Source organism: Cervus canadensis, chromosome 2, assembly GCF_019320065.1.
Source record: "Cervus canadensis isolate Bull #8, Minnesota chromosome 2, ASM1932006v1, whole genome shotgun sequence".
NCBI lineage: Eukaryota > Metazoa > Chordata > Mammalia > Artiodactyla > Cervidae > Cervus > Cervus canadensis.
Genome location: NC_057387.1, coordinates 111,832,297 through 111,849,997, shown reverse-complemented (window position 1 = coordinate 111,849,997; position 17,701 = coordinate 111,832,297). Strand labels below are relative to the sequence as shown.

At 54.5% G+C, this 17,701-nt stretch overlaps 1 protein-coding gene across 2 annotated transcripts in view; it reads right to left on the bottom strand.

The window, feature by feature from the left end:
• Nucleotides 1-552: 552 nt before the first annotated feature.
• The window catches only part of SCLY (selenocysteine lyase), a 31,436-nt gene continuing 14,287 nt past the window's right edge, over nt 553-17,701 (bottom strand). For both annotated transcript variants that reach the window (XM_043462140.1, XM_043462141.1), the window contains exons 5-12: nt 14,563-14,690; nt 14,216-14,380; nt 13,033-13,139; nt 6,840-6,876; nt 4,197-4,280; nt 3,561-3,660; nt 2,217-2,292; nt 553-1,475 (exon numbers count right to left, since the gene is read on the bottom strand). In XM_043462140.1, coding sequence (XP_043318075.1) covers nt 1,322-1,475; nt 2,217-2,292; nt 3,561-3,660; nt 4,197-4,280; nt 6,840-6,876; nt 13,033-13,139; nt 14,216-14,380; nt 14,563-14,690 — 851 coding nt within the window. In that variant the 3' untranslated portion in view covers nt 553-1,321. The remainder of the gene's footprint in view (nt 1,476-2,216; nt 2,293-3,560; nt 3,661-4,196; nt 4,281-6,839; nt 6,877-13,032; nt 13,140-14,215; nt 14,381-14,562; nt 14,691-17,701) is intronic.

Sequence of the window (17,701 nt, the reverse complement as noted above, 5' to 3'; positions counted from 1 at the left end):
CCAGGTGCTGGAGTCTAAGCGTTTGAGCCATGTCGCCCACAGGTACCTGGGCCCGCTACGCCCTGGCCACGCTCTCCTGGAGCCTGGCCTCGGCTGGCACTGGGGGCTCCATGCTCCTCTGAGTGGCAGTGGCTCTGCAGACCAGTGATGGGCCCAGGGTCTGGCCCTGGACAGGAAGGCCTCTGAGAGGAGGCTGAGGGCCTCAGGTGCCCTCCCCAGCCCACCCTCCAACCACAGGGGCCGGAGTTCATGGTCCCAAGCCCATCTTTCAGAGATGCCCAGCATCTTTTCCCAGGCCGTTATCTGCAGTGGGGCTGGACACCCACAGTGCGTGCTGGTGAGCTCGGGGCGCCCTGGCCTCTGCCTGGAGCCCGCTGGATGCTCACTCATGTCAGGGAGCTGCCTTGTGGGGCTCCCGCAGACATGATCTCAAGCTGGAGTCCTGGAGATAATGTGGGATTATTCAGTGACCGGTGGGTCTGACCCCATCCCGAAGCCGGCACAGACACCCGCTGCCCCCAACAAAGCGAAAACTAGAAAAACCACAAAGTGTCCAAAACAAGCATCGGCATCTTTTATTAGTTCATCTCATTTCTGACAGTTGTATTCTCAATGTCATCATGAAGTTCTCTGCTCCTTTTAATCACACATTAAATGTGTTGTTCAATTAAAAAAATCACTCCTATATAAATGTCTCCACAGATAACATTTGCCGTGAATCAGACACCCCAGAGCATCTGTGGAGATCCGAGAACCCTCCCGAACACACCTGGGGGGGACGGCGTGAGGGATGGAGGCTTGCCTGTCCGGGGATGACTCAGATTCACAGGGCGCCCACGGCTGATGGAGGAGCCGAAACCCTGAGCAGGTGATCAGAGAGAAGGGGCGGCAGGGACCTGGGGGCCGGTGGGGAGGCACCCAGTGGCCGACGGCCGAGGGACCAGCAGGTGACCAGCGGAATGGGCAGGGCGGGAAGTGCGGGGTGCCCCGTGGGGAGGGGGCCTGACCGCAGCAGCCAGCCCCTGCCTCTGGAAAGGTCTTGAGGAGGGTCTGGGGGTGAGGCGACACTGCCCTCTCTGCAGACAAGTGCGGGGAGGCCAGGACGGCCCCTGAAAATCACGCTTCCTATGTTCATGGTAGCAGCTGGTGATAAATGCTAGGATTGTATCTTTCAGATAAAAATGCCACCTTCCAGGAAGGGGGTGCCCGTGACAAGCTCGCCCTTCCTCCCAGAGGGGAGCAGGGAGGCGGCCACGACACTTCCCCTTCCCCAGGTGCTGTGGGGCGGCAGTGTCGGCACAAGGAGGGGCTCCCGCGGGCACTAGGCCTGGCCCTCCAGCCGGGCCACTGCCTGCTTCAGGTCCTGCACGACGAGGTCCACCTCAGCCCGGGTGCTGCTGCGGCCCACGCTCAGCCGGATGGCGTTCCTGGCCACGTCGAAGGGGACGCCGCAGCTCAGCAGCACCGGGGACGGCCTGCGGGTGGGAGGCGGTCAGCCTCGCTGCCAGCAGGGGGGCCCCCTGCCCTGCAGCCGCAGACTCCACCCTGGAGGCAGCCACGGCCCCCTCCCTGGGAGAGGCCTCCGTCCCCGTGGCGTTTAACGGGCTCGGGTCTTAGCGGGGCTGCGTGGCCGCCGCGGAGGCTGGGGGCTGGCCTGCTGCACCGCGGGAGGCTGCGGCCCCTGGTCAGAGCTGTATGGTCTCTCACGGCCCCAGCGCCCGGCCTCCCTCCACTGAGGGCCCCTGCTTGTCAGGACCTCATCCCTGCGCTCTCAGCCCAGGCCGCCTCGTCTGGCTGCCCTCCCACCTGCAGGCCCCCACCCAAGAAAGCAGACCCCCTTCTATCCTCCCGCCTGGCTGCTCCCAGAGCCTGAGCCCCCACATCAGCCCACCCCCTCCACCGCCCCCGCCTCAGCCTGCTCCTGGCAGGGGGAGAGATCTGAACTCAAATCTGCTCCCAATTGTCTTGAGGCCTAAGTGGGTGCCTGCCGCCGACCCTGTGCCTCCAGGCTGCCCCACGCTGAGATGCTGCCCCATCTCCTGGGCCAGCCCCAGCACCCCCAGGCTGCAGCTCCCCCCCATCGCCCGCCTCCCGAGCGCCCGCAATGCCTGCTCACCGCCCCCCCACCCCAGTCCCTGCCAGGCCGCAGAGCTCCCCGGCGCCTGGAGCAGAGACGCGCCCCAGATACCGCGGCCATATCCGTGCGGAGCACTCACCGGTCCCCAAGATCCGAGTGGCAGGCGGCCCCCACGCTGGCCAGCAACGTCCGGCACTGCGCTAGCACTGCGCGGCCTGAGGAGACAGAGCGCGGGTCCCTGAGGGCAGGCCAGGCGGCGGCCGCCTCTCATCCCGGCTGCCAGTTTGGAGGCCCCTCCCTGGTGCCACCTGGCAAATCCCAGGGCACAGGCCCCTCTGACCGCAGGTGGGAGGCCCCGCGGGACCCAGCGGAAGCGCTTCCTCCTGCCTCCTTCTGCCTCCTGAAACCAGCCTCGAGGACGCGGTACCCTGACAGGCTAGCATCCCGACCAGCTGCCTACTGAGTGCCGTGTTGTCCTGGTAAGAGTGTCCGTCCTGACGTCTCTGTGTGTTACTGGTGGAGCTCTGGGAGCTGCCTTTGTTAAGGCCTTGTTAAGCCTTCTTCCTTCACAAGCACGGAGATTTAAAAAAAAACACACTGATGGAATTTCCCAGCGGTCCAGTGGCTAGAACTCCACGCTTTCACTGCCAGGGCCCAGGTTCGGTCCCTGGTTGGGGAACTAAGGTCTCACAAGCCGCATGGTGTGGCCAAAAGAAAAACACACCGGTGACAGCTGATTTACTTAGAACGAGGAGCCTGTCTCATTTAAATTAACACAGGCCCTCAGGGAATATAAAGTCTGCCCCAGAAAAGGGGGAAAGGTACTTGAGGAACTCCCCTCCCACAGCCTCCTTCCCAGAGAGGATGCGTTCAGTCCAGTGATGGCTGCCCCAGGGCCCCTTCATGGTCCGAACACGCTGCCTCGTTCCCCGGAGTGACCCAGGAGACCCTTGAGGCGATGACCTCGTCTAAGAAGTTAAAACCACCCCGTGCTCTCAGGTCCCCGGAACCACTCCCAGACAAACAGGGTGCTCTGCCCTGGACTCCAGCCTCAGGGACTCGGGCGTCTGGGAGATGCATCATCCGAACCTGAACCTGAGCCCCAGGGTTTCCGGCCTGGGCTGCGGGGATGGCAGCAACAGAGGAAGCCCGCATACCTGCACTTCAGCCTCCTTCCCAGCCGGGGTTTAGTAGCCCGCATCTCCTTCCCCCACCCTCACACAGCGTTCTGTAAAAGTTGTGGACAAAGCTGGGCCCAGTGGCCTAATCTTTTGCTCATCTGACCTTCCCTTCCACCTTTGGGGCGGGCCCCTGTGCGTGCTGAGCGCCTCTGCGTCTGCGGTCGCAGCACCCTGAGCCGGTCAGCAGCTGTGGTCAGAGCCCCTCAGACTGCGCCCGGCGGGGCGAACCTGCCCCCAGTCCCCGACCAGCCCGCCGATGGCCCGAGCCAGGCCCGGCGCGGCCCAGCCTGCTCCCTCCTCACCTTGGAGCTGGGGTCCCCAGATGGAGAAGTTACAGGTGTTGGGGAGCCGCTCGGCGCCTGGAAACTGGCTGTTCAGATGGATTCTCTTACCAAATTCAGCCTGAAAAATGTACAAAGTGTGTCGTGTCTTCGAAGTCCCCCTCTTCACATCTGTTTGAACTTCAGACTTTCTGGAAAACAAAGCCTCACCCTCAACACAGAATGATTGTTTTTTCTTGTTGTTTAGTAGCTAAGTCCTCTCCGACTCTCTGTGACCCCACGGACTGTAGCCCGCCAGGCTCCTCTGTCCCTGGGATTCTCCAGGCAAGGATACTGGAGTGGGTTGCTATGTCCTTCTCCAGGGGATCTTCCTGACCCAGGGATGGAACCCACGTCTCCTGCACTGGCAGGCAGGTTCTTTATCATGGAGCCCCAGGGAAGCCCCACAGAATTATTTTATCTGTAAGTATCTCCTTATAATACTCAGGGAGACTGAGTGCGGAAGGCAAGGTAAATTGGAAGAGAAAGATTCTGAGGACACTTGGATCGTCTTCACAGGAGCATCAAGTGTCTTGTCCCTGGTATGTTTCGGTCACGCATCCGTGACCCCCGGGGGTCTGGGCCCGGCCTGTCAGGGCTCCGGGCGCGAGCACTCACCGCCAGCCTCTCCTCCAGGTAGTCGCGCACACCCCGCATGTGGGCCTCATAGGCCTCGCAGTTCTCTGCTACCAGCTCGGCCGCCTGCGGACACAGGAGGGCGTGGGGTGACGAAGCACCCCAGTTATGGTAAGATGGGGTGGGGGGCGCAGACAGCAGCGGAGGGGCTGCTTCCTGAGGGCAGAGGCGACGTCGCCTCCGACTGCTGCTTCCCCGGGACTTCACGGACACAAGCCGCATGCCGACTGCCCGCCTTTCGCTTGTTGGCTGGCATCTGACAGCTGTCAGGCTTCCTGATGCCCCGGGCACTGTGGAGTCCCCAGTCAGTGACCGGAGGCCCTCCCGGCCCACTCTAGAGACAGATGGACAGGACGGAGGAAGAGGCGGCTGTGTCTGACCTCGGGTGGGCGCTTTGAAGAGAGCGTGGAGCCTGGGAAAGGGCATCTGGGCGGAGCCCTGAGGAGGGAAGGGCGAGTGCTCCTGGAATGGCGTGAGCGAGAGCACAGTGCCCGGAGGCCTCGCGACAGCGGGCTCTGAGCCGAAACCTGGATGCTGAAGCTGGGTCTGAGCCGCCCGATCTGTGTGTTCACAGCTGGGTGCCATGTGGAGCATGCATGAGGCGTCCACACAAAAGGTGGGGGTGACCTGGCCTAGGCTCGGTGGAGGTGGACAAGGGGCAGGCCTTCATCCATGGCGGAGGCTGGACGGACGGGGCCGGCTGCCGCGTCAGGTGCAGGGGGCGAGGACAGGGAGGACCAAGGGCCCCTCCTGGGTTTCTCAGCAAGAGCCCAGGTGACAAGGGGCACCCCGGGGAGAGAGACCAGGACACGCCGTGGGCTGAGGAAGCAGGTGGGGATGTGGGTCTCCCCAGAGGTCAGGGTCTGCCCTGCGATGGCAGGTGGAAGACCGGAGCCCAGGCTGACGTTAGAGCCCCCGGGGGGTGAGCACCTCGCTGGGAGAGGAGGCTGGCTGGAGAGGAAGCAGAGAATGAGCCCGGCTGGGGCGGGGGTGGAGAACTTGCCCCACGTTCTCTGGAAGTCACAAAGCAAATGGGGACCTTCTCTGAGGCTTCAGGGGAGCAGAGCAAGCAGCAGACCTCAGGAGGAGGGGCGGGAGGGTGCGTGCAGGTCACTCCACTGGGGGCAGAGGACACCGGAAGAGGAACGGGAGGATGTGGGGGGGTGGGAAGGGGGCGACAGCAGGAGGGGCCTGCCTTCAGCCACACGGGGAAGGGGCGGAGAGCAGCCGGGAAACCTGGACTTGGCCTCGGTGGGTGAGGACATACACACCTCCCGGGGAAGGTGAGCAGTGTGGGGGGCGGGAGTCCTGGCCGGAGTGCACTGAGGGGGTCCAGGCTGAGTGAGGGGCGATGATGGTGGGCCCCCCGCCCCGAGTGACAGCAGGGTCAGAGGGGCCATGGCTGCTGCTGGGCCGCCGTCTGGTCCTCTGAAGGAGCCTCCTTAAGAGGCTGCACTGTGTCCCCGTCTTCGGGGGTGGGCAGCCATGCTTGGGGGGGTGGGGGTGGGGGTGGGGGGGCAACTGGATCCAGGGAAGAGCAAACCTGTGGGAATGATATCACTGTTTCTTATAAGACTTGAAAAGAGAGCCTTTTCCTTTCAAATGCTAGGTACATGAAACCCACTCCACGGATCCTAAAAAGCATGTCTCCAGGTTGATAAATAAAATTCGAGGTTTCTCTTATTAATACACTGGTCCGTTTATTGGGATCATGAACGTGACCTCCTCTGAAGCCTGGGCCGCCTATTGGAGCGGCTGGGAAACTGCTGTGAGCCCACAGAACACGCCCAGTGGTCTGCCCTGGCCCTGCAGAGACGGAGACCCAGGAGTTTCCCGAGTCATCACGGCATGACGGAGCTGCCGTTATTCTAATTATTGGCCTTGGACTCTGGTTCCCGATGCCGAGCTCCCAAGTCCCTTGGAGTTTCCTGGATGACAGGAGTGCTTCCTGCTCTAATGAGGTGACTCTGGGTGGGCTTCCAGGTGGGGGCTGGTCACAGAACCAGGATTAGAAGCATGGGGTTTTCAGTGCCCCGGCCCCACCTCCAGAGAGGGGAGAGGGGCTGGAAACGAAGTTAATGATTGAGTGAAGCCTCCGTAAAACCCCGGGAGGATGATGGCTTCAGAGAGCTTCCAGGTTGCTGAACACAGAGGTGCTGGGAGAGGGGTGCGGGCGAGGGCATGGATGCCCCTTCCCACATCCTGCCCTTCAGAGTGTCCACCTGTGTCCTTTATCACACCCTTTCATGATAAACTGTTTATTGGGGTCAGTGGTCTAGTCCTCTGAGTTCTGTGAGCTGTTCTAGCAGACTCACTGAACTCGAGGAGTGGGTCGTGGGAATCTCTGATTCACAGCCAGTTGGTCACAAGCACAGGTGACAGTTGGCATCTGAGGTTGTCGGGGGTGGGGGGGTCTTGTGGGACCAAGCCCTCATCCTGAGGGTGGATAGTGTCAGGATGGGCTGAATTGCAGGACCCCTGGCTGGTGCCACAAGTGCGCTGGGTGGGGACCCCGCCCCTGCACATGGGGTGAGAGTGAGGAAGAAACGCAGGAGGAAGACTGAGGTTCCCTTGCATGCTGATGGACAAAGCGAGCTTCATCCGTCCAAGGTCCCCAGGGCTTACCTTCCCAAGGCCAGCAATCATCGGGGTGTTCTCTGTCCTGTAAAAGACAAGGGATTCAGTCCCGTTTCCATGCAAAGTAATTAACCAACATTCCTGGAAGAAATCCCAGCCATATGAAAGTCAGGTGTTCAATTAAAGATAGTCAGGCCAACATCTTTCCTAAACGAGGGCAGCTGCCAACCCCCCCCCAAACCCTCTGTGGCTGTGGCCTGGGGAGAGCAGATGCGGTGCACTCTGGGCGGTCTGCCCTGGCTGCCACTGGCTGGCCAAGTGACAGCTCTGTCTGGACCCTTCCCCTCCCCGCAGGAAACCCCCCTCTGGCTGCAGGCCCCAGAGCCCGTCTCTTCGGTCCCCCTGCCAAACCCGGCCAAGGTCCAGGGGCTCAGTCCCCGCCCCGCTCCCTGCAGCCTCTCAGCTGTAATATGGGGTGAATCTTTGGTGACTAGAGATGTGGGGTGTTGTGTGTGTGTGTGTGTATGCGTGCGTGCATGTGTGTGGCTGTGCAGGGGACAGGAAAACCCCCGAAGACCAGTGGTTCCCACGTGTTGATCTAACAAACTAAAACTACAATGCTTCACTCTATTTCAGGAAAAACCAAAACAGTAACTTAACTTTCTGCTTTGGCTAAATGAAGTTCTCTTAAACCTCTGGAGCTGTTTCCTGCTTGTTTACTAACAGCAAGATAAATGAACTCAGATGAACAGCGCTGACAGTACAGGAAATAAGGTCCCACTGACCTTGCCTGGACAAGTTCACTGGTCAGGCCTGTCCCCGAGACAGGCTCTGACACCCGGAGGGGGCGGGGCGGGGGGGACAGGGACGATCCAGGGGCTCTGGGCTCCGTCCGGGGCTGTGAGACCTCTAATGTCGCCCTCCTCTGTAGGATGACATGGTCGGACCTGACGCATCGCTCAAGTTCTGTGACCTGGGACTGCCTGGGGGTTTGGGCAGGGCGACAAGGCCAGGCCCCTGTAGGACCTGGAGCCGGCCCCGCACGAGCCCAGCCCTCCACCCCCACCCAGAGTCATGCAAACCTGCTCCCACACCTGCCCACCCACGGAGCTGCCTGTATGACTCTGGCACAGCTGCTGTTCCGCTTCTTCTCTCTCCCCACCTTTTTCCTAGCATATATTTATTTGGCTGCGTCAGATCTTACTTGTGGCAGGTGGGATCGAGTTGTGGTGCGCGGGCTTAGCTGCCCTGTGGCGTGTGAGATCCCAGTGCCCCTACCAGGGATCGAACCCACGTCCCCTGCTCTGCAAGGCGGATTCTTAACCACCGGACGACCAGGGATGTCCTTCTTCCTTTTTTTCGTTTCCCCTCTCTCCCTCCTTTCTTTTTAATTAATCTTTTTATTTTGAGAGAACATAGATTCACATGTCATTGGAAAAAACAGCACAGAGGCACTCTGTGTATCCTGTACTCAGTTTCCCCAGGTGTTAATAACACTGCAGGCCAGAATCCCAGCCTGGACACTGACAAGATAGAGATGTGGCCACCGCCACAAAGACCCTGCCGCAGCCCTTCTGTAACCATGCCCACTCTTCATCACCCACACCCTCAGCCCCATTCCCTCCTTAACCCCGGAGGACGTTTCAATTTTGTCATGTAAACTGATATCACAGAGTTTATAACTTGGAGGGCTTGGCTATTTTCGTTTGCCAAAGTCCTCTGGAGGTTCCTCCGAGCTGTTGTGTGTGTCCGTGGTTCCTTCCCCCTCATCCCTGACAGGAGTTCCATAGCATGCATGTGCCCCTGCTGTTTAACTGCTCGCTCGTTAAAGGACATCTGAGTGGCTTGCAGTTTGTGGCTGTGATGAATAAAGCTGCTAAACACTTTTGAGTACAGGCTTTGCTTGTGAACACAAGTCTTCATTTCTCTGGGATAAATGTCCAGGAGTGAAACTCCTAGGTTGTGTAGTAGTTGCATATTTTGTTTTTTGTTTATGTATTCTAGGGACCAGCCCTTTGGCAGATGTGTCATTTGAAAATATTTTTTCCTAATGTGTAGCTTGTCTTTTCATCCTCTTAACAAAGCATTTTTCAGGACAAAAGTTTAGATGAAGTTCATCAATTTTTCCTTTTATGGATGCTTGTGGTGTCGAGTCTAAGAAAGAACTCTATGCTTAGCTCTAGTTTTTGAAGATTTTCTCCTAAAATTTTTATGGTTTTATGTTTTACATTTCAGTTCATGATCTATTTTCAGTTACATTTCATAAGGTGTGAGACTTGGGCTGATTTCTATCTTTACTTGGGATGTCTAGGTGTTCCAGCAGCATATGTTGAAAGGCTACCTCATATTAGGGGAATTACAGTAGCTTATATTTTTTGATGAAGTAGTCCACTCTTCATATCAAATTCATGTATGTGGGGTTCTTCACAGCATTCCATTATTCTTTTTGATGTTTGCAGGGCCCACAGTGATATCTTGTTTCATTCTTGATAATGGCAATTTGTTTCTTCTCTCTTTTTTTGATCAGTCTTGCTAAATTAAACATTTGTCAATTTTATCGATGTCTTCAAAGAGCCAGATCTTCAATTCATAGATTTTTAAAAGTGACTTTTGTTCATAATTTCACTGATTTCTGTTCACATCTTTATCATTTCATTCTTTCTGTTTGCTTTGGGTTTGTTTTGCTCTACAGTTTCTAGGCTCTTCAGATGGGAGCTTACTGACCTGAGATGCTTCACTTTATCTAACATATGCACTTAGTGCTGCACGTTTCCTCTCAGCCTTGCTTTAACCATGTCTCACAAATTTTGGTAAGTGTATTTTCCTTCATTTCAGTAATTTGCCCCATGGATTACTCATAAGTGTGTTGTTTCTAAGTGTTTGGAGATTTTCTTATTATCTTCCTGTTATTGATTTCTAGTTTGATTCCACTGTGGTTAAAGAAAACATTCTGTGTAATTTCAGTTCTTTCAATGGCTGAGGTTTGTTTGATGGCACAGAATATGAACTTATCTTCGTGTACTTTCCGTGGCATTTGAAGAGAATGGGTATCTTACTGTTGTTGGGTAAAGAGGTCCAAATATGTTGATTAGATCCTGTTGATAGGTGTTACTGAGTTCTTCTGTGTCCTGGCCAATTTTTGTCTAGTTGTCTACCCATTGTTGAGGGATGGGTGTTGAAGTGTCCATCTGTAATTGTGGGTTTGTCTACTTTTCCTTTCAGTTCAGGTTTTGTTCCTCACACATTTTGAAGCTGTACTGTTTGTGCATCCACATTAGGATTGCCATGTCTTCTTGGTGAACTGACTCTTTATTCCTTTCACCCTCTGGTAATTTTCTTTGCCCTGGAGTCTCCTTTATCTAATGTTATGTAGACAGTCCTGCTTTCCTTAGATTAAGATTAACATGAAACACTTTTTCCCAACTTGCTATATTTGAAGTGAGTTTCTTAGAGACAGCATATGGTTAGGCCAGTTTTCAAAAATTTATTCTGCCAACCTCTGCCTTTTAATTGATACATTTATTCCATTTACACTCAATGTAATAGTTGATGTTCAGGCTTCAGTCTGCCATTTTATTGTTTCAGTTTGTTCTATTTTTTCCTCTGTTTTCTTTTTTCTACTTTTCTGTGAGTTACTTAAACAGTTTTCAGAAGTTCAAGTAAAGAATAGAAAATGTACCTCTTTATACATCTGTTATTCGTCCCCATTCACAAAATAATCATCGTAAATATTTTTTCCACTTACATTAAAAAAAAAATTATTTGTTTTTGGCTGCGCCAGGTCTCTGTTGCTGCACAGGGGCTGCTCTCCAGCTGCAGCGAGCAGGGGCTGCGCTCTGCCGCAGCGCCTGGGCTCCTCACTGGGACGGTTTCTCTGCAGCGAGCAGGGGCTGCGCTCTGCCGCAGCGCCTGGGCTCCTCCCTGGGACGGTTTCTCTGCAGCGAGCAGGGATTGTACTCTGCCGCAGCGCCTGGGCTCCTCCCTGGGACGGTTTCTCTTGCTGTGGAGCACGGGCTCTAGGGAGTGTGGGTTTCAGTGGCTGCAACATGCAGGCTCAGGAGTTGTGGCACATGGGGTTGGTTGCCCCACAGCATGGGGTATCTCCCTGGACTAGGGATCAAACCCATGTCCCCTGCATTGGCAGATGGATTCTTAACCACTGGACCACTAGCCAAGCTCCCTGCACATACATTTTGAACCACATCAGACAGTGCTATGATTTTTGCTTAGGCTACCAAACATAATTTAGAAAACTCAAGAGGAGAAGGAAAGTCTATTTTATTTACCTATTTTCTTGCTTATCATGCTCTTTTCTCTCTGCTGTTCCAAGTTTCCTTCTTTTACTGTTTCCTTTCTGTGTAAAGAACTTCTTTAGTCATTTTTAGCATAGGTTTTCTGGTGACAAATTCTGTCAGTTTTCTCTTTCATCTGAAAACATCTTGATTCCTTCTTTGTTCCTGAGGATATTTCTGCTGTGTACATGACTCTGGATTGACAGGCCTGCCTTTTCTTTGAGCACTTGGAAAATTTTGCCTTACTTCCTTGGGCCTCTGTGATTTCTGATGAGTAATCCACTGTCATTTGAATTATTTTTTCCCTATAGGTAAGGAGTTGTTTATTTTTTCCTCTGGCTGTATTCAGGATTTTTCCTTTGTCTTTCATTTATGGAAGTTTATTTTTTATGTCTTATATTTCTTTTGGTTTACCCTGGTTGGGTTTTGTTCAGCTTCTTGAATCTCTGAATTTGTCTCTTTGCCAAGTTCTTTTTCATCCCATCCTCCTTCTCCTCGCCCTCTCAGACCTCAATGAAATGAATGTTAGATTTTCTGTTGGTTCCACAGGTCCCTGAGGCTCTGCTCAATTTTTTTCCAGTCTAATTCCTCTCTGTTTTTTATATTGGTTAATTCTGTTCTTTCAGTTCACCGAGTCTTTCTTCTGTTGCCCCCATTCTGCTGGTGAGCCTGTCCATGGCCTTTTTACTTTGGTTGTTGAAACTGTTTGTTCTAAAATTTCAGTTTAGCTCTTCTCTGTATTTTCTTCTTCTTTGCTGACACTTTTTATTTCTTCTGTTTCAAGTGTGTTCATAATTGGTCACTAAAGCATTTTTATTGTTTTTGCCTTAAAATCTCTTGTTAGACAATTTGAATATCTTTATCACCTCAGTGTCGGCATCTATTGATAGTTTCCTTTCTTTGGTTTAAGGTCTTTCTGGTTCTCAATATGATGAGCAATTCTAAACTGAAACCTGAATGTCTGCATGTTATTTTATGATTCTTGATGTCTGTTAACCCTTCTGTAGTAGCTGGCACTTTCTGACCCTGCTCATCACTGTCAGGCAGGGGTAGACGTCCGGGCTCCCAGCTCAGTCCTAGTCAACATCCGAGAGGAGCAGGCACCTTGCCAGTGATGGATGTGGGCCGAAGCCCAGGTCCCCATGTGGTCCCCGCTGACACCGTGGTGGGGGTGCGTCACTGTGGCGGGGCAGACGTCCTGGCTCCTCACTGGGCCCTGTCTGGCACTGGAGGCTGTGGGCTCCTGTCACAGCGTGTGTGGGTGGAAGTCTGGGCCCCTGGCACCTCTGTGGTGTGGGTGCGGGTGGAGGCAGGTGTCCATGGTGGCAGTGGGAGGACAGCATGTGTTGTCTAGAAGCCTTCCGTCTTGCTAGGTTGTTCTTTCCCTGCCACCAGCTGGGGAGCGGGCTGTTGGGCTTTCTTCATCAGCCCTTTCTGGTGTTTCTAGTCGCTGGCTTCTTCTGCTTTAGTTCTGGAATAAAGGAGGCAAAAGAAACCCCAGGGACCCAGCGCATGTGTGGTCTCTCCCTCTTGTTATCACATTGCTGACAACATGTGTGGTGCTGGCCCCACCTCCATTGCCTGCAAGTCATGAGGACACAGGAGCTTTCAGAAAGGAAGCCAGGTGCTTCCACGTGGCCCTGTGCACCCCCACAGTCAAGAGGGGGCAGCACATCTCAGCCAAGGCTGGGGGGGTATGCAGCGGCCCCTCTATTGTCGGCCGGGCCCAAATAACAGAAGGAACTGGGCTCACTGAAGCAGCCACGAGACAGATTGCTTCATCTGCTTTGACTCCTCCCCAGCAAGACGGCATGCGTGTGAGTCCCACATGCAGAGTCAGCCAGTGGAGCCATGTCCGACTCAGTGGAGGGTCTATCACAGCACTTCCAAGAGGCGGAAGGGCCACGGCGTGGCCAGTGGGCAGACAGCTCGTTCACCTCCTGCCTTACCCTGGCCTGAAGTTCCGCTCTTGTCCGCCTCCAAACAGCATTGGGTACAGAGGGGTGTGCTCACCGAGCCCTCGGACGTAGAGCGCACCGATCCTGGGGCCGTAGAACTGCAAGGAAAAGCCAGTTACTTATCCAACAAGAACCTTCGGGGACCTTCTCCTGCACGTGCTGAGAGCGACACGGAGATGCTCTGTAACGTGAGGGCCCTGCTCTCTGCGGTCTCGTGGCCGGGACCCGTCCAGACATGGGTGCGGGGCAGGCACTGATGCTGGGCCCCAGCTCAGGGGCAGAGAGCACCTGCCAGCCACGGGGGAGGCTGACGGACGGGCTGGAGCCAGAGGTGGCCGAGGGCTATCCTGTGGGCGGCTCCCGCTCTCACAGCCTCGTTTGGGGGAAGTTTCACATGCCGGTGTGTCACATGGGCACACTCACTCCCTTGGGAACCAGCTGGGAAGAAAGTACTGAAAATACTCCCAGTTCTCTTGGCTGCTGGAGAGAGACGCAAGAGCTTCAGAAGGGTCTTCACTGCTAACTATCAGAATTCCCCAGCACAGCCTAGAGCTGAGGGTCGCTAAAACCACACCTTCACTGTCTGAGCTGCCCTGTGAGTCAGATTAGACGAGCCCTCACTGATGAGCCCTGCGTCTTCCGTCCCTGGGTGGGGGTGGGGGTGGGCTGGGAGCGCAGAGAACACTCCGCCGCTGCTCAGTCACCCAGCCGAGTACGACTCCTTGTTGACCCCATGGACTGCAGCCCGCCCAGCTCCTCTATGGGATTCTCCAGGCAAGAATACTGGAGTGGGCTGCCATGTCCTCCTCCAGGGGATCTTCCTGACCCGGGGATCAAACCCGTGTCTCTTACATCTCTGGCATTGGCAGGCAGATTCTTTACCGCTTGCACCACCTGGGAAGCTGCAGAGGACACTCGTCCCGGGCTAAGCCCACCTGAGATCACCCCTCCACCCCCTCCCTCCCCACCTCCCCACCCTCCCCAACCCCTCCACAGCTTGCCTGGCCACAGGGCCACAGTCCGCCTGGCACCTTGACCCAGGGCCTCGCTGGGCAGGCATGCCAGGCACGCCAGGTGAGGGAGGGTGAGTGGTGCCTTGGGCTCTGCTCAGGGGTGAGCCTCACGGGTGTCGAGGAGTCTCCCTGCGGGAGGGCAGGGGGCCAGGCGGACACACCTTGTGCCCCACGATGGTCAGGAAGTCCACGCCCAGGTCCCGCACGTCCACGCGCCGCTTCCCCAAGGCCTGGGCGGCGTCCGTGTGCACAAGCACCCCCGGCAGCCCCCCCGCTGCCCGCTGCTGGTTCAGGGCTCGGACTCGCCGGCTGATCTCAGGCACGGGCTGGAGAGGGAAGAGCAGACAGCGGGCTGGGTCACTCTGATTCCACAGAAATGGAATCAAAGAAATGAGGAGCCGTGAACGAGGGTGCGGCAGAAGTTCCCAGACAAAAGAACAGAGGAAAAGGGGAGGCTGGGCCGGAAGCCCGCGTCCCCATCGGTCTCCCCAGGAGGACAGCGACTCACCATGATGACACCTGTCTCGTTGTTGGCCAGCATGATTGTCACCAAGCACGTGGCCGGGCGAACGGCCGCCAGGATGTCCTCAGCCTCCACCTGCCCGTTCACCTTGGACACGGGGACAAAGGTGACCTCTGAGGAGTAAGACACAAATATGAGGTCAGCCCAACAAGGCCTCCTCTGTGGAACGGGACACAGTGAAAAAAGCAATTTATTGTAAAGGTTCAGAAGACTCTAAAGGAATATGAGCCACCCTTTGTCACCAGGCCCACAGACAATGGCTTGCAGGCTTCACCAATGAGCCCCAGTGGCGGGATCTCTCTGGGGACCCTCTGATCTCCTCTGAGGGACCTGTGAGCAGCTGAGACACCTCAGTTCACAAAAGCATCTTGAGGTGCCAGCAACGTGACCTTCACTCACTCAGTGCTGACCCAACCTTCCTTAAGCCCCTCCTGTGTACTTGGCACTTAGACCCCTGCTACTGCAGGTGGAAGACAGGCAGGGTGACTAAGCCCAAGTTTCGGGTGCAAAATGCTGAAGACAACACACCTGCTTTCCCCTCAAGGTCCCACTGAAATGAGAGGACGGATATATTTCTCAACATGGGCAGCACCTTGTGGACGAGGAATTCTGAGCCATGCCCAGAATACAGAGAGATGGTGGCATCAGATTAATGCCAACAGGGAAAACCCACCCAGGTTGTAGACAGGTGAAAACTAACTCTGTAAAGAGTAGGAAAGGACCTAGAGGTCAGCTGAGTTCAGGGTGCACACGCGGAGAGCTGGGGGAGTGCCGACTGCCAGGGCAGGCAGTGGACTAGGTTCTGACACCCAAGGACCCCCACCCCACTCCCAGAAGTGGGCGGCAGAGGCGCTGGCCTGGTCAGGCAGGCTCCCGGGGTGGGGGTGGGGGCGGGGGGGCAGCAAGAAATGGGTGCTGCTGGTGCCTCCACTGTGGGGCTCAGAGGGGAGCAAAGGAAAGGCTACTCTAGCCGGGAGTTTTGTCTCTTTACTACGTACAGGAGCACCCACTCATCATCATCAACCCTCAGGGAGATGCAGATCAAAACCCACCCATTAGAGCCGCCTGCATACCTGCTAGGACAGCTGTAATAAAAAACACTGACAGCAGACAAACGTTGGCAAGGACCCAGAGAAATCGGAAGCCCAACCCCACCCCAGGCACCACGGTGGGAATGTAAAATGGTGCAACTCAGGTGGAATACAAAGGTTAGAGTTAAACAAGTAGAGCCTTGGAAAGGTGAAACACAGAATTACCACATGACCCAGCAGTTCCACTCCTGGCAGATACTCAAGAGAAACAAAAACATATATCCAGACAAACACCTCTATACAAATGCTCCCAATGGCATTATTCATCATATTAATATCAAATTGTTCATCAGCGACGAACAGATAAAATGTGAATATCATTCATCCGTAAAAAGGGAGTAAAGATTGGCACAGGATATGATGCGGATGAACCTTGAAGACACAGTGCTAACTGAAAGAAGCCAATGACAAAGACCACGTATCCTATGATTCCCTTCACATGGGAGTCAGAATGGGCAAATCTCCAGAGACGACTATGGACCAGCTTGTCCAGGGGTGAGGGAAACAGTTTCAGCTACAAGTAACGAGGTCCTCTGTGGGACGTGAAAGGCATCATAACTGATCGTGGTCATGGTCACACAACTCTGTGAATACACTTTAAAATGACTGAAATGTACACTTCAAATGGGTTCAGGGTATAGTGTGTGAGTTCTGTCTCCATAAAGCGGATGTTAACAGAAACAAACCCGCTGGGACATTGTCCGGGTGGAGGGGTGGGAGACAGGCAAGGTCAAGTCCCCGTTTCACACTTGGGCGTCAACAGACAGGTGCTCGAGTGATAAACCAAGAAATGGAGATTATGTTTGTAAGCAAGTAAGTATTAAAGTGGAAGCAGCTAAAATGATAATACTGAGTGGGAGAAAAATTGAAAGCAAACTCGAGGGGCGGCTGCCTCAGGACTAGCGCTTTGGGGAAGAACCTTTGCTTTTCCTTGAAGCCTTTCTGCAGATCTTTATTTCCATCCCTGTGTGTCTGTACTTTGTAAAAACTTGTGTAATTTTAAACGAGGTAACATGTAATAGTAACCAATGACAATGTATTACATTGCCTTTCCCTGTTACAAGTGAGACAGGGATGAAAAGGAATTACAGTTTAAAGAAGAAAGTCGGACCTGACTTGCTTGAGTTAAAGTGGTCCACTCAGGAGAGATCACAAAGTGAAAACCAGTAATAAGGCTCACGGTCCGACCAAGCAGTTCTGTCCCACTCCTTATCCTTAAGATACAAACACTTTCCCTGCTTCCCCTCGGGTTTCCAGGCAGATCAGGTAATAAGGCGAACGCCGAACAGAAGAGCACTGTCTTATTCCAGGCAGAGTTCAAGCTCAGCTGTTCTGAGAACGATGACTTTTATAAATTAGTTTTTGAAAAACTAGTCTCAACACCCTGTGTCTCAGGATGCCGCATCACAGGAAAAGTGAAGGAAGGACCGGAAGTGACCCCGGCCACTGCCACTGCTGGGCAAGCCCTACCTACCCTCAGACTCCCTGGCAGGGGCACCTCCTGGGGGGCTCCGGACCACCCCTGCCCCTCACCTGGGAGGCCCGAGCCTCCTCTGTGCTGAGAGAAGGGCTCCCAGCAGGAGTGCACTTATTCTTGTTTTTACCACCAGAAGTCATGTCTACTGGATCCTTTTCCTTTCTACCAGAGGGAGGGAAGCCAAGATTTAATTATTAAAATCAAACAATGAAAAGCACGAGTTAGCGTTTATAGGCGTGCTACTAAATATGCATTTACTTATCATACACAAGGGGCTTCCCTGGTGGCTCGGTGGTAAAGAATCTGCCTGCGTTGCAGCAGATGCGAATTTGATCCCTGGGTCGGGAAAATCCCCTAGAGGAGGAAATGGCAACCCATTCTAGTATTCTTGCCTAGAGAATTCCACAGAGAGAGGAGCCTGGCAAGACAGTCCATGGGGATGCAAAGAATTGGACACGACTGACTGAGTAAACTACCACCATACCATTTAAAGAACGCAGAGTTCATGGTGAGCTGGGCTCTGGATTGGGCAAAGTGGTAATTCTTTCCAGGTCTT